The following is a 17,289-nucleotide window of genomic DNA, read 5'->3' as shown; positions in this document are numbered from 1 at the left end:
TGGCTAAATTCACATGTTAACTATAAAAACAATTTCTCAACTCCAAGTTTTAAGTTGATGAACTTGCTTTGAAGCTACCAACAAAAATGAATTTGTGAATAATTGCCGCTTATTTAAAAATTGCAAATTGCACAATAAGACATCAGGGGTATCTTTGGTGGCTGCTGGAGTAACTCCTGTCACTGCAATAATGACAATGTGACATCTGGGACAATCACTCCTGTAACTGCAATAATGTACTATGTGACATCTGGGACAATCACTCCTTTAACTGCAATAATGCACAATGTGACATCTGGGACAATCACTCCTTTTAACTGCAATAATGCACAATGTGACATCTGGGACACTCACTCCTTTAACTGCAATAATGTACTATGTGACATCTGGGACAATCATTCCTGTAACTGCAATAATGCACAATGTGACATCTGGGACAATCACTCCTTTAACTGCAATAATGCACAATGTGACATCTGGGACAATCACTCCTTTAACTGCAATAATGCACAATGTGACATCTGGGACAATCACTCCTTTAACTGCAATAATGCACAATGTGACATCTGGGACACTCACTCCTGTAACTGCAATAATGCACAATGTGACATCTGGGACAATCACTCCTTTAACTGCAATAATGCACAATGTGACATCTCGGACAATCACTCCTTTAACTGCAATAATGCACAATGTGACATCTGGGACAATCACTCCTGTAACTGCAATAATGACAATGTGACATCTGGGACACTCACTCCTGAAACTGCAATAATGTACTATGTGACATCTGGGACAATCACTCCTGTAACTGCAATAATGCACAATGTGACATCTGGGACAATCACTCCTGTAACTGCAATAATGACAATGTGACATCTGGGACACTCACTCCTGAAACTGCAATAATGTACTATGTGACATCTGGGACAATCACTCCTGTAACTGCAATAATGCACAATGGGACATCTGGTGTTACCCCTGTAACTGCAATAATGCACAATGTGACATCTGGGTTCACTCCTGTAACTGCAATAATGCACAGAGGGACATCTGGGGTCACTCCTGTAACTGCAATAATGCACAATGGGACATCTGGGACAATCACTCCTGTAACTGCAATAATGCACAATGGGACATCTGGTGTTACCCATGTAACTGCAATAATGCACAGAGGGACATCTGGGGTCACTCCTGTAACTGCAATAATGCACAATGGGACATCTGGACAATCACTCCTGTAACTGCTAATAATGCAAAATGGGACAACTGGTGTTACCCCTGTAACTGCAATAATGCATAGAGGGACATCTGGGATCACTCCTGTAACTGCAATAATGCACGGAGGGACATCTCTGGGATCACTCCTGTAACTGCATTAATGCACAACGTGACATCTGGGGTAATTCCTGTAACTGCAATAATGCACAATGTGACATCTGGGGTAATTCCTGTAACTGCAATAATGCACAATGTGACATCTGGGGTAATGCCTGTAACTGCAACAATGCACAATGTGACATTCTGGGGTAATTCCTGTAACTGCAATAATGCACAATGTGACATCTGGGGTAATTTCTGTAACTGCAATAATGCACAATGTGACATCTGGGGTAATTCCTGTAACTGCAATAATGCACAGAGGGACATCTAGGGTCACTCCTGTAACTGCAATAATGCACAAATGGACATCTAGGGTCACTCCTGTAACTGCAATAATGCACAAAGGGACATCTAGGGTCACTCCTGTTACTGCAATAATGCACAAAGGGACATCTAGGGTCACTCCTGTAACTGCAATAATGCACAAAGGGACATCTAGGGTCACTCCTGTTACTGCAATAATGCACAGAGGGACATCTAGGGTCACTCCTGTAACTGCAATAATGCACAAAGGGACATCTAGGGTCACTCCTGTAACTGCAATAATGCACAAAGGGACATCTAGGGGTCACTCCTGTTACTGCAATAATGCACAGAGGGACATCAAGGGTCACTCCTGTTACTGCAATAATGCACACAGAGGGACATCTAGGGTCACTCCTGTAACTGCTATAATGCACAGAGGGACATCTAGGGTCACTCCTGTTACTGCAATAATGCACAAAAGGACATCTAGGGTCACTCCTGTAACTGCAATAATGCACAAAGGGACATCTAGGGTCACTCCTGTTACTGCAATAATGCACAAAGGGACATCTAGGGTCACTCCTGTTACTGCAATAATGCACAGAGGGACATCTAGGGTCACTCCTGTAACTGCAATAATGCACAAAGGGACATCTAGGGTCACTCCTGTTACTGCAATAATGCACAGAGGGACATCTAGGGTCACTCCTGTAACTGCAATAATGCACAAAGGGACATCTAGGGGTCACTCCTGTTACTGCAATAATGCACAGAGGGGGACATTTTGAATGTCCACTGTAATTGGAACTTGGGTTTCAACTTTGACTGCAGTAATAGATAGAGGGACATATGGGGTATCTTCTGTGAGTCATATAATGAACAGAGATATTTGGGGTGGCCATTGCACCTATAATGATGCATAGAGAGACATAGGTATATCCTGTCTGATATAATGTACATAGAAAATTCAGGGGGGGGGGGGCGGGGGTCTTCTTTCATCAATTAATAAAGAGGTTTATGTTCCTTATAATTATGAGTTCGATATTTCCCTGCCGCCATAAAAGTTGTAAGAGTTTCATTGAACATAATTACATTTCTAGATTTTGTTATCAATACTGTGAAATCATTATTATTCGAATTTTCGTGGTTTTCGTGGATAGGTCAATCCACGAATTTAAGACTTGACGAAATTTTAACCCAACAAATAATTCCTACCATGTCTGTCCGTATATTACAACATGTGTCGACGCTTTTCTGGCCGATTTTTGACGTATGAATGTATACAAAAAATCACTTTAGTGACAGATTAAATCCATAAATAGTTTAGTTCTGAAATATTTAAGAAACTTGAAAGAAAATCCGTTTGTATGTCTTCAGTATGCTGTCACAAATGTCTGTCGCATATAAACATCAGGGGGACTACTTGAGCGTTGTAGGCTACTTAATTGTGTTAGCCAGAATATGTATCATAATCGAGTAAATATGGCAACCTAGTGCATTAATTATAGCCGATAAAACTTCTCAGTTTACACTTATTAATTGTTAATCTAATTGATGTTGTAATAAAAGTGTACAAAACAAAATACCAGTGGCTATAAAAGATAAATTGCAAATTCTTTTACCAAATTTTAACAAGACTAGTTTGTATATGATCCATTTAAATGACTGCTATTCCGAAAATATCAAAGAAGTCTTTTATTAGATGTAAATAACAGTTACTGTTTTGAGCCACTTGCTGGTATTAATTTACATGCATATAAATTTACACGGTCAAGTAGTTTTGTGTCAAAAATGGTAAGACTGATTCAGGGTGTAAACGTCTTTACTCGCTGGTTAAAAAGTGGCAGGTGTCGTATAATTTATGCAATGTTTACATCGGCAAATTATAGGGGCATTGTGACCAATAGTACTGCATATCATGTCACTCAAACGTGTTAATTGCAGTCAGTTATCGGCGGTAAGTGTGTTGCTGCCTAATTAACAAGAGCTGTGCTATATACATGCGGTAAGTAAAACAGCATGGTGATTAAGTGAAGATTACTTTGCATTACTTATTAATTTTGTTTTCCAAGGAAATGAAAATCAACGAATTTAAGAACCCACGAAAATGCCCGTTTTGATAAAACCACGAAATTTCATGCCCACAAATATAAATGATTTCACAGTACTTTGTTGGAGGAAAATAAACTCGTCTTTCTTTGTTGAAGAAGTACTCGTGTTCTACTTCTTTGTATTTCACTTGATATACGCATATCAACCAGTTTGTCCTACAAACTGTATAAGGGTTAAAAATAATTCATTACCCTTGACTGATATTGAGTTTCTTAACCTATTCAGGTGTACAGGTAGGTAGCTTGATTTAACAAAAGTTAATTTCGCACTGACAGATTAATTTTGAGTGCTTTTATGTTTTATATTGGGTAAAAAGGAGACTGTTATTATCATTTTAGACTTGGTGCAGAGGGGTTGTTTTGAGAATTTGAAAATTTATTGTTAAATGAAAGTCATGAACAATATGATTAAGTGTAAGATTATTAGTAAGTTGCTTATAGGCTTTCTTTTGTATTACACTAGTGGGTTCAAGCAGTTAAATTGGGCGCATAAGCTTGTAAAAAAAAAAACTTGAACAATAATCTGTATATCTTATGTTCCCACTTCTTACTGTATCCCACCATTTCACTTTAATTCCACTTTCCCCATCCCTATCAGTTATTAAAAAAAACACACATACAAAGAAGAAAAAAAACCCAGAAAATCTATGAAAATAAGTCACCCGTAACTATTTATAAAGTTTATATGAATGAATTTTAGTTAAACAAATGCTGATGCCCAGTAAATAATCAATTTTTCAATATTGAAATAAAACTGCTACGAGCAATTGAGACAACAGAACCTGTAGTATCCTTTTTCATGTAATATACTACATGCGAAAAGTTTTAATTAGTTGGTTACACTTCCTAAAGTCATAGATTTTGAATAGAAATATGCCCACTGTCATGCTATTTTGAAGGTTTTTCCTTTCACTTTACTTTAAATGGCCGGTACTCAACAATTTTAAAGCCTTAATTAAAACTTGGACTGTTCTGTTACCTTTATCATTAAATGTGCAACTTTTTAATGAAACTTTGAATAAGTATTATCAAGAGCATTGTAGAATTTAACAAAATATAGCCAAAAAGATTATTTTGTTAATATAAAATTATCATGAACACATGTGTAAGTTTATTTTTTCTCTATTTTTATCTTTAATGAAGCCGGCACAGTTTAAGCTTGATCCTCGTTTAGCCCGACTTCTTGGGGTTCACACACAGACAAGACCAGTGATCATCAATGCCCTCTGGCAGTATATCAAGACCCACAGGTTGCAGGATCCCCATGAGAGGGAATACATCAACTGTGACAGATACCTAGAGCAGGTAAATATAGGCTACCCATGTTTATAACATCTCTAAAGTAATGATGTATATAAGATGTTAATTGAGGTAAAAGATGTGTATTGATTGATGAGGTAAAAGATAGTTATTGTGAGATAAAATATGTTAATTGACGTAAGAGATGTTGTTTGAGGTAAAGGATGTTGATTGGTGAGGTAAAAGATATTTATTGAGGTAAAATATGCTTATTGAGGTAAAAGATGTTGATTACTGAATGAAAAGATGTTGATTGTTGGGATAAAAGATGTTGATTGAGATAAGACATGTTTATTGTGGTAAGAGACATGTTAATTGTGGTAAAATATGTTAATTGAGGTAAAACATGTTAATTGAGGTAAAACATGTTATTTGAGGTAAAAGATGTTATTTGAGGTTAAACATATTAATTAAGGTAAAACATGTTTGTGTGTTTTTTAGCTCGACTATTCGCAGAATAATCGAGCCATTTGTCGGCGTCGGCGTCCCTGTGGTTAAGTTTTTGCATGTAAGCTGGTATCTCCATAACTACTGAAGGGAATGGATTGAAACTTCACACACTTGTTCTTTGTGATTGTCTAAGATGACTGGCATACGTCCCATAACTCTGATTTGCTTTTTTGCATAATTATGCCCCTTTTTCGACTTAGAAATTCTAGGTAAATTTTTGCTTGCAAGCTGGCATCTCCATAACTACTGAAGGGTTTGTACCTTTTCGGACAATTTTATGTATTCATATAGGTAAGCATTATTATACTCAATGAAACACCCTTGTGACAACTTTTCGAATAGTCGAGGGTTACTGTCCTCCGACAGTTCTTGTCTTTTAATGAAATTTAGAAAGATGTCATACTGTTTCTGCTATCGATATTTCTTTGGTATATTATACTATAGAACTATTTTTAATTTTATTGTAACTGTTTTCAATTTGTCTTTGGCAGATATTTGAGTGCAAGCGTATGAAGTTTGCAGAGATTCCAGGAAAACTTCACTCTTTGTTGATGCCACCAGATCCTATTGTCATAAATCATGTAATCACAGTAGAGGGACCGGACTCGAGAAAAACTGCATGTTACGATATAGATGTTGAAGTGGTATGAATTTTTTAAAAGAAGTGATCCTTTTAAGTCAATGCTACTTTGTAGCATGTATCAGCTACTGTGTAGCAGGCAACACAAAAACGATTAACAGGCCAAAATGTGTCTGGCATTTCTCACCTGTGCAATCACCGAGTACAGCAAACAAACAAATAGCTTTCACGGTGATTCACCAAATGTTCACCAATATCACGCATCAGACAATCTTTTCAACTTAACTCTGTGAATCTTCATCGTATCTTCTGCCATGTTTGTTTTCACTATTGGTAATGACTAAAATACATACTAAAATCACGTGTATTAGCTGACCGGGTCATCTTGTGTGTGTATTGATGGATTGATCTGTGTACTAGTATTCATCAATGATTTTCATTTCTGTTGTTGAGCAGGTTGACCAATACTGTTAAAAATGCCTACACGTAAAATAATTGAATTCTTTTTGCTTTAGTCAACATCTGAAAAAGATACTGATGAAAATGAGCCATCCACATCTAAACAAGTTGAAAGCCCTGATTCGCGTTATTATATCTATGACTTGTAGTATAAAAATGAATCCCTGTATTTAGTCTGAAGTTTTCGGGAATTCTATTGAGTGACCACTTTATTAAGAGACCACTTTTTGGCAGTACCTTGAGTGGTCTCTTAATACAATGTCCACTGTATATAAGAAATTATTTTTTTTTTATTTTTAGACTTTTGGATCTCAGCGGAGTTCCTTTAAGGTTAAAAAGACTGCTGGTTGCTGTTTCAAGAATGTTAATGATATTGCAATGATATTGCATGAAAATTTGTTGCTGTGTTTTGGCATTTGAGCAATAACAGGCCAAACATGAATATCTTGTTTTAGCAAGGACAGCTGCATTATGTTCTGTCATTATCATTTATGACACATGTTTCCAATTTAGCTAACATTATATTTGCTGCCCTGGTTATCTGACATTAGAGTGGTGGATAAAAATAGAACTTCGGTTATTCACATTTTCTAAGCGATTGCACATGACTTGTCGGTGAATGTCTAGCGGTCACAGTTCATATAGATTTGGGAAACAGCCGGGACAAAATCATCTGTAGTTATGTAAACTGAAAGCTATTACAATAGTTTTATCATATAATAAAAATAGATTGTCGGGCAAACAGCGCCGTCAGTAAGGCGCCGACTGTAGGTCAAGGTAGCAAATGAAGCGTACTCAAAGTATTAAATGTAGTGTTGTTTCAAACCGAAATAATGATGAATTTTGTACTTTAAAGATGTTGTTCTCTGACATTAGTGCACTCTTGTCATTACAATTGACCTTTAAATTAACAGTCGACCTAAATTTTTTTAACATACAGTATATGCGTGAATAACATGTAATGAACTTTGATTGAAATTAGGATGTTCCTCACAAGTTTACCCAGTATGTTGATAAACTGTTACATGTGTGTTTTACATCAAGACTTTTTGATAGTCTTCAATAATTTATTCTTTTTGTCAAATTTTACATAATCCAACATTTAAGTGGCAGTAGCTATTTATTTATTGTTGCCTACTTTGTGATTAATGGTGATTGTGGGGTATTTAGGGAGGAAGCCTAGTGTACAGTGAGGGCCTGTTATTCTATCTTGTCTCTTAAGCAAGCAGATGTTTCAAAGTATTGTGTCCCACTTTAGACAAATGAACAATGTAAAAGTACATCATGTAACTCTTGTGACTTTTTTAACACATGTTGAAAAAAGGGAAATAACTGAGTTATTACTGTAAAAAGTAATTAACATAATTGTCTCCCTTTACTGAGTCAGTGTCACTTGCAACAAACAACAAATGGAACCTAAAATTTACCCTTATCCTACTGACTTTGTGAAATAGACACTTGCAATTTCAGTATTTGTAATTGTCTTATATTAATGAAAGTGATTTTAAAGGGGCTTCACTGAATATTTTTTATTTTTTTACGCAACTAGAAATGTTTTTTTTTTTAGGAAATAACCATTTTTATTGTGCAAAATGATCTAAAAAATAGAAAAAAAGTGTTAATTTTGAATATATTTCTTAATTATCAATAACATATTTTTCTGTTTTAAATGTCCAAGTTGATTGTTAAAATTTTCTATTATAATGGCCTTAGGAGCTCAGTGGAGCTCTTTTTAATTTTGAAAATACTAAAATCAACTAGCCAGTAGTATTGATTCATCTCAGACATTATAGATTTGCCGCTTGCCCTGACAGTATTATGTTGTTGGTGTATTTTATGCAAGTCACTAATCTTTTCAAGCTTCCAGAGATTTAAAATGAGCCGCGTCACAACAAAACCAACATAATGGGTTTTAATCACTTTCGAGTCCGCTTCCTGGAACCAACCAGTACTGGTGTCATATGAAGAAACATGGTCGTGACCCGAGTAGGGCTCGAACCCATGATCTCTGGGTTGAGAGGCAGACACCTTAACCACTAGGCCACCTCTCCCCTCTAACATAATGGGTTTGCAACCAGCATGGATCCAGACCAGCCTGTGCATCCATGCAGTCTGATCAGGATCCATGCTGTTCACTATCAGTTTCTTTGCTTGTTATAGGGTCTGTAAGCATACAGCATGGATCCATGCTGGTCGCAAACCCATTATGTTGGTTTTGTCATGGCGCAGCTCGTTAATGTTTGTTTTTATGCCCCCACAAAGTGGGAGCATATAGCGTTGCACTTGTCCGTCCGTCCGTCCGTACGTCTGTCCGTCCGTCCGTCCGTACGTCCCAAAATCTTGTGAACGCAACTCCTCTTAAACCAGATGGCAGATTTTGCTTAAACTTTCAGGGATGAACAACCTAAATGTGTAGATGGTAGTAAAGGAAGGAATTTTCGTTGCGACCAAATTTGACAGAATTATGGCCCTTTGTTGATTTTTTCACTATATACTATGTAGAAATTTTGTGAACGCAACTCCTCTTAAACCGGATGGCAGATTTTGCTTAAACTTTCAGGGATGAACAACCTTAATGTGTAGATGGTAGTAAAGGAAGGAATTTTTGCTGCGACTAAATTTAACAGAATTATGGCCCTTTGTTGATTTTTTCACTATATACCATATAGAAATTTTGTGAACGCAACTCCTCTTAAACCAGATGGCAGATTTTGCTTAAACTTCCAGGGATGAACAACCTTAATGTGTAAATGGTAGTAAAGGAAGGAATTTTTGCTGCGATCAAATTTAACAGAATTATGGCCCTTTGTTGATTTTTTCACTATATACCATATAGAAATTTTGTGAACGCAACTCCTCTTAAACCAGATGGCAGATTTTGCTTAAACTTCCAGGGATGAAATACCTTAATGTGTAGATGGTAGTAAAGGAAGGAATTTTTGCTGCGGCCAAATTTAACAGAATTATGGCCCTTTGTTGATTTTTTCACTATATACCATATAGAAATTTTGTGAACACAACTCCTCTTAAACCGAATGGCAGATTGGCAGATTTTGCTTAAACTTCCAGGGATGAACAACCTTAATGTGTAGATGGTAGTTAAGGAAGGAATTTTCGCTGTGACCAAATTTAACAGAATTATGGCCCTTTGTTGATTTTTTCACTATATACCATACAGAAATTTTGTGAACACAACTCCTCTTAAACCGGATGGCAGATTTTGCTTAAACTTCCAGGGATGAACAACCTTAATGTGAAGATGGTATTCAAGGAAAGAATTTTTGCTGTGACCAAATTTAACAGAATTATGGCCCTTTGTTGATTTTTTCACTATATACCATATACATGTTGTCAGTGGGGGCATCCGTGTCCTTTGGACACAGTTCTAGTTTTGTTACAGGATGACACATTGAAACAACAGATGAACTCGTTCCTGTTGTCAACACAGAGCCAGAATGAGATTGCTAACTTAGATAGCAAGGTTTGTATTGGTGGAACTACCAAACGAGGGGTACGTTTATCGGTAAACGATTGGGGGTATGATGTCTGAAACCGTCCGCTGTTGTCATATTTGCATGTTTGCTAGCTTTATCAAGGTTTGTAAGTTGTCTGTAAGAGCCAACTCAGATAAGCTGAATAAAGTGTTAGGTATTACATTCCTGTCGCTGGAGCTGTGTTTGTATAAAACCTCAGTCTGGTAGAAAGCAATGGACAGTGTGTTAAGTTTCTCTAGACCTGTATAAATATTCATGTCTTGAAGCCATGCTATAAACCTGTCAGATTTAGGTCAGTGAACAGAGTGTAAGGTTTCAGGATCTACTATTAAAAGATTAATTATTAGGAGCTATGTTACTCATGTCAAGGTCATTGGCAGGGTCAAATTAATAAGCCTGCCATGTCAAATTGACCTGAGTGTTACTTGAATAACGTCATTGGCAGTTTTAGGTTTATAAGCCTGTCAGATCAAGGTCATTTACAGAGTGTTACTTTAATAACCATGTGATGTCAAGGTCATTGGCAGTGTTGTTTCAATTACCATTTCATATCAAGGTCTTTAGCAGAGTGTTTGATTAATAAGCCAGTTGTTAATGAGTTTTATCTTTTGAGTTGAACTCTGTCTGTAAATTTAAGATCAAACCTCATTATAGTCTATGGATAGAAATGTTAGGTTTATATACATGTTGTTCAAGAGTTCTTATATTAAAAGCAGCACTCATGCTGTTAGTTTAATGGCCCTGTCTGGTCAAGGTCAATTTAATACTAATAGCCTGTCGGGTCAAGGTTTGCAACTTTGAATCTTATTTACTTATGTTAAATGTTGGCTCTAATATCTTAATTCATATATAATTCTATTCCCATTAAGTTATTAATATCATAATATATGTGGTTAACCAGTTTGAACTATATATGTGGTTAACCAGTTTTAACTATATATGTGGTAAACCAGTTGGAACTATATATGTGGTTAACCAGTTTGAACTGGAAAGAATTCAGAAACATTTGTTATTTCATTGTCTTTATGACATTTGACAACTGATGCAATAGAAAGAAAAAACCAGTTTGAAAAATCATTATGATTTTGTGGAAATAGTTCATTGTTGAAGTGAATATTATTTGTTGTACAAATTTGGTTTTGTATTACAAATTTGTTGTGTTTCTTTCTTGAGCATTTTTAAAACACTTATAATGAATGATAAATAGGTCCCTATTTCTACTTGTAATGGTGTAATATTGTGGATAAGTAGGTTCTTTCTGTGGCCAAAAATTCTTATCGCCTTCTGCCTGGAGAAGTCGAGCATATGAAAGCATTAGTAATATGATATTACATAATGTCTATGTCAAGTCACATACAAATGCTTACATGTATTTAAGACAGAAATTAAATGTTTCATGATTATTCTAATTACTTGTAAGGTGAATGCATGACCTTTGTTTAGATTTTGTATGTCAACATCATATTGTTGGTGAATTGAAGGTTAAGGATAGACCAAAGTTTATGACAAAACAGAATGTCATTTTTAATTCAGATTTAATATTCCAGCATGTTTAATATTGTGTCACGCATGGTACTTTATATTTTGTTTATGTGTATTTGAATTGTTTGTTGAATATCATTATTTCTTTATGTTTGTGTTTGTTAATTATTACTCTCTTTTTATTAATTTGATTTTGATTATTTAAACGTTCTTAATATGCACTTTCATCCTCTCTTTTTTTAATCTGACCAGCATCATCTATTTTGCTCTGCATTTATTTCAATATTTCTTTGTTAACTGCTTCATTTTAATTTGTTTATTTTAATATACATTATTTTCTATTTCTTTTTTCATATCATGTATATTAATTTAAATATCTATTTCTTTATTATCTTAAGTGTCTCATTCACGCATGTTAAATTTTGCTATCTCATATGTTTATTTCTGCATCTGAGTTTGTTTGTTTTTCATTTTCTTTTTCTTTTCATATCAAGATAATCTTTTTCTTTCAACATTAATTTTAAGGATTTTTGTTTTTTCAACACTGATGTATATTCAGCATGGTGGTATATTTGTTTTCAGATACATGAAACTGTGGAGACCATTAATCAGCTGAAGACAAATCGTGAATTCTTCCTGAGTTTTGCCAAGGATCCACAAGAATTCATCAACAACTGGCTTATCTCACAAACCAGGGACCTCAAGGTTTGTTGGTTTGTTTGTTGTTTTTTTTTTCAGCAGGTTTGAACACTTTTTTGGTCATATCTCTATTGTTGGTCTGTGTAAACAGTTCTTCTAAGTTACTAACAATAATTACTTATTTCATGGCATTTATCAACTACAAGTCTCACATGATTTCTGAACCAGTGATTAGAGAAAAATTACCATTGAACTGGATGTTTGAGATTACAGAGAAATTTTCCTTAGCCCTAGGATCAAACCAGATGATTTATCACATTCCCATGCCGATTTTGCCACTCCATAAGAAACGGTATTGCACGGCCTTGCATATATTTTGACGTGACATCATTTACGTATATACAAACAGTGTAAAGACACGCTAAATGTCACATTATAGGTGCGTCAATGAAAATGATTCTCTTTTTTTTCTGCTCTTTAAACAGTCTTTATTTAGGGTATGTGATAAATAGAATATTAATTTTGTGTAGGTTCATTACTAAATTTATTGAACTTGTTGAATAAAATAATATTTTTCTGCCAGAGACTTGCAAAATAAAGTTTTATTCAACTTGTTCAGTAAATTCAGTATTGAACAAACACTCATTCATTATCCTCTATATATAGATTGTTAATGACGTTATTTCCTGTCAATTAGCCAGAACAAAAAAAAAAGAAGAATTTTATCAAACAACTTATCTGCTGATGTTTAAACTTAGCAAAGCCCAAGTGTTAACATAAAAAGTTATTAAATCAAAGTGATTTTATAGTCCATATCAACGTAAAAGGGGAAAAAAGTGAAATATACTTTTTATCTTATATTGTATTTTATTATTATTGCATTAGTATTAGTCATATGTACACTACCAAAACGATATCAATTTTTATGTTGTCTTGAACATTTGTTATACCTTTTAATGCAAAAAGATTGAACCAGAATGTTTCACTTGTTAACATAAAAGTCATATATTTAAGGTGTCTGCCTCTTAACACAGAGATCATGGGTTTGAGCCCTACTCGGGTCATGACTATGTTTCTTCATATGACACAAGTACTGGTTGGTTCCTGGAAGCGGACTCGAAAGTGATTAATATAAGTTGCAAGAACTTGTTTCGCAATCAAGCTTAAATAAATATGTTTAAACCAAAAGTCATATTGTACTGTTTCATATGAATTATATCATATTATTGATATAGTTCAGTATCTCATTGAAAAGTATGAAATATATAATTATATCTTGATACAGACTATGACAGATGTAACGGGTAACCCGGAGGAGGAGAGACATTCTGATTACTATGTGAGACCTTGGTCACAAGAGGCTGTCTGTAGATACTTCTACGGAAAGGTATTATCATTGCTGTTGTAGTTATTATAATTACACACATATAACATAGATAAAAATATATGCAAACAATTTTGGTATCAAATGTTTTTTTGTTTTGATTTCTTAAATTTTATAAGGAGCAATGAATTATTTTCTAGGTTCCCTTTCCCTCAATTGATCAGATTACAAAAAAATATGTGTCAAATTTATTTAAACAAATTTGTATCTTTAATATGAGGTTTTTAGTAAAACATGCATAGCAAAATAAAGAAATTAATATTCTTTGTATATATGTATGAATTGTTAAAGCACCATGACATTGTCAAGTTTATAAGACAACTCTCCGGCAATACTTATGGAGGGATACCTGTGCATTTTCTAATCAGGATAGAGCATGTATCTTTTATTAGGCAGCTGGAAGGTTTTCTTGCATAAAAGAATCTAAAGATCTAGGTGGGATATATAATTAAGCTACTGCAATGCTGATTCCACCCCTGTCACTAGTGCACAGTGTGTAACAAGGACACAATCTGTGGTTCTTTATTATTTGTCATTTAGAGAGTTGTTTCCCCTGGACCAGTATTCTTCTATGGGTCAGTGGTTATGTAATGATTTCCCGCCAGTTTGATTATGTAGAGTGAATGTTTTATATATTTTTATATTGAATGTAGGTTCAGCAAAGACGCATGGAGTTGGAGCAAGCACTCGGAATACGCAGCAATACATAGACAAGTGATGATAAGAGATTGTTGTTATAATATTGTGTTCACTTTCTGTATGTAAATATGTCATTCATTTTACCCTGTACTATTGCATTAACAGACATTTGGGAGGACATTTACATTTACTGTATTATATATACAAATTTAACTCGATACAGTGTTGGAGCAGTACCTCTAGACTCTTGAGAAATCGTGATCACTCACTAAGTAGAAAAATATATGGGTATTTTTTGCCGATTCTTGTATTTTTCATTCTTTATTGTATATAAATTGGTGTAAAAAGATGAATTCAATGTTTTAAAGTGCATTTCTGTTGGTTAAAAGGCAAGATTTTAGGATTTAATCATTATTCAGGCGCCTTGTACGGTATATACTGGAATACGGTATTTAGTGTGGTGCTCCAAACACTTTTTTTAATCTCACTCATTATAAACATGCACATTGACTATCTATTGTCGCAAATTTCTGTAATTTTGTCATCCATTTTACCCTATACTGTAGAAGTGAGCGATATTAGTAAGATAACTTTATACATTGACTGTTTTATCAGTTATTTTGGAAAATGTGTCACACATTTTATACACCATTGAAGCTTGATGGCCTTAGTTATAACATGTTCAGTAACTGTACTGTTTATTCTGTAAAATTGCTGTTAATGATACTGTGTCTTTTTTGTGACCATCATTATTAAAGGGAGACTATAAATTGTTGAGAATTTACTCTCACCATGCTTCATATACTAAATGCACTTGTCCATCTTTCAGTCATCATTTTTAATGAAAAATATCAAAATATGAACTAAAATCAAACATTGCAGACAATTTACCTACTAGTGGTAACTGATTCTAACACAGTAACCAGTATTGTCTTATATCAGATCTCTGTACATGTACATGCTTTTGAAATATTTATTTCATGAATGGTTTTGATGGACAAATCTATTTAAGATATAAGGTGTGAGGATTAATTATTGTAGTTTCATTACATTGATAATGGTTTATAGATATGTATTACACCATTGGAGATACTTTGTTGCAGTTGTAACCTATGTACATTTTTGTCAGAAATGTTCTTGGTTGTACAATTTTTAATGAAATAAACATTTATTTTTGATGACACAAATTTTCTAATTCATTGAACAGTGACAGATTTGTTGATAAGCTTCAGTGAAATTTCCTTTGTATATTGATATATATGACATTGTAATAATCTTGAGATATATTGTATAAAGCCTCATTTGCATAATTTTCTCCTTTTTTTTTACTTTTTCAGTTTAGTACAAGCTAATATTAATATTGATCAATGTTTTAGTTCATTTTACTACAGCATCTGCTAAAACAGAAAATGAATAGCCTCTGCCACAAGTATAGAGATTCACTTGCATGCAGTCTACCAGGCTTTATACCTAAGGCTGTCTTAAGTTGTCATCTTGATAAGCTTAATATTAATATTTGACAGATCCAATACGGTAACTGGACAAGTCCCAACTAAATATTAATATTTGACAGATCCAATATGGAAACTGGACAAGTCTCAACTAAATATTAATATTTAACAGATCCAATATGGTAACTGGACAAGTCAAACTAAATATGAATATTTGACAGATCCAATATGGTAATTGAACCAAGTCCAGCTAAATATTAATATTTGACAGATCCAATATGGAAACTGGACAAGTCCAGCTAAATATTAATATTTGACAGATCCAATATGGTAACTGGACAAGTCCAACTAAATATTAATATTTGACAGATCCAATATGGTAACTGGACAAGTCCAACTAAATATTAATATTTGACAGATCCAATATGGTAACAGGACCAAGTCCAGCTAAATATTAATATTTGACAGATCCAATATGGAAACTGGACAAGTCTCAACTAAATATTAATATTTGACAGATCCAATATGGTAACTGGACAAGTCCAACTAAATATTAATATTTGACAGATCCAATATGGTAACTGGACAAGTCCAACTAAATATTAATATTTGACAGATCCAATATGGAAACTGGACAAGTCCAGCTAAATATTAATATTTGACAGATCCAATATGGTAACTGGACAGGTCCAGCTGAATATTAATATTTGACAGATCCAATATGGTAACTGGACAAGTCCAACTAAATATTAATATTTGACAGATCCAATATGGTAACTGGACAAGTCCAGCTAAATATTAATATTTGACAGATCCAATATGGTAACTGGACAAGTCCATTTATGAAATTGAGCAGGGCAAGGGTTAAAGTTGTTTATTTTCCAGATATATGTTCACAATGTTTGAATGGTATATTCTCTGACTGTTTCAGCTTAAGATTTTAAATCAGTCATCTGATATTGTTTCACATTTATTTTAAACATGAAAAATGCATAGGATCACTCCCAAATTCATATTTTAATGAAAAATTTGGGGAACTAGCCAAAGTCACTTGATATAAATTCACTAAGAAATGTTAAATGTATCAACATATTTAGTGTAAAAAGAGGTTTTTCTCTCAATAAAAATTAAAAGAAACAGATTAAATAATGACTTGCAAGTTTGCCTCTTAAAGTGAACAACAAAAATTTTAAACTGAATTGTTTTTGGTTTAAATTGAGACTTTTTCCAGATAAACACTTTTTTTACCTAGGGATTTGAAGTTTATTTTTTCAAAGACTGTCTTTTTTGTTTATGAGGTTTTGTTGTGGTATTTTTTTCCTGTAAATTTATAAGAAAATCTGAAACTGGAATGATAATCTCAAGGGAACAAATGAATTTTTTGAAGTAAATGATTTTTGTATATGACATTATTTTGTAATAATTGTATATGAAATAAATTTTGTCAAGTAGATTGTTTTTCTTGTGCTTTTATACAAAAGAAAGAGTACTCTTTACTGAATATTTACATGTACATCAGTATAACTTCTGAAGGTTGCATAATCCAAGGGGTGATATTGCAGTCCGTCTCTGGTATCCATTAACATATTTTACCAGAGACTTCTATTGTTAAATACGGACCTCTCCGCATAAGTACCCTCTCATTTGTAAGGCACGCCATTTATGTGAACTT

At 34.0% G+C, this 17,289-nt stretch overlaps 1 protein-coding gene across 1 annotated transcript in view; it reads left to right on the top strand.

Moving 5' to 3' along the window:
• The window catches only part of LOC132752677 (SWI/SNF-related matrix-associated actin-dependent regulator of chromatin subfamily D member 1-like), a 40,920-nt gene extending 23,852 nt beyond the window's left edge, over positions 1 to 17,068 (top strand). The window contains exons 8-13 of the mRNA XM_060743041.1: positions 4,884 to 5,045; positions 5,981 to 6,133; positions 9,929 to 10,039; positions 12,087 to 12,209; positions 13,429 to 13,530; positions 14,181 to 17,068. Of these exons, the coding sequence (XP_060599024.1) occupies positions 4,884 to 5,045; positions 5,981 to 6,133; positions 9,929 to 10,039; positions 12,087 to 12,209; positions 13,429 to 13,530; positions 14,181 to 14,237 (708 nt within the window). The 3' untranslated portion in view covers positions 14,238 to 17,068. The remainder of the gene's footprint in view (positions 1 to 4,883; positions 5,046 to 5,980; positions 6,134 to 9,928; positions 10,040 to 12,086; positions 12,210 to 13,428; positions 13,531 to 14,180) is intronic.
• Positions 17,069 to 17,289: the final 221 nt, after the last annotated feature.

The sequence above is a fragment of the Ruditapes philippinarum genome, unplaced genomic scaffold (genome assembly GCF_026571515.1).
Source record: "Ruditapes philippinarum isolate M1 unplaced genomic scaffold, ASM2657151v2 ctg1109_1_1_1_1, whole genome shotgun sequence".
Classification (NCBI taxonomy): domain Eukaryota; kingdom Metazoa; phylum Mollusca; class Bivalvia; order Venerida; family Veneridae; genus Ruditapes; species Ruditapes philippinarum.
The sequence above is the reverse complement of the archived record's forward strand: the minus strand, read 5'-3'. Positions and strand labels throughout refer to the sequence as shown.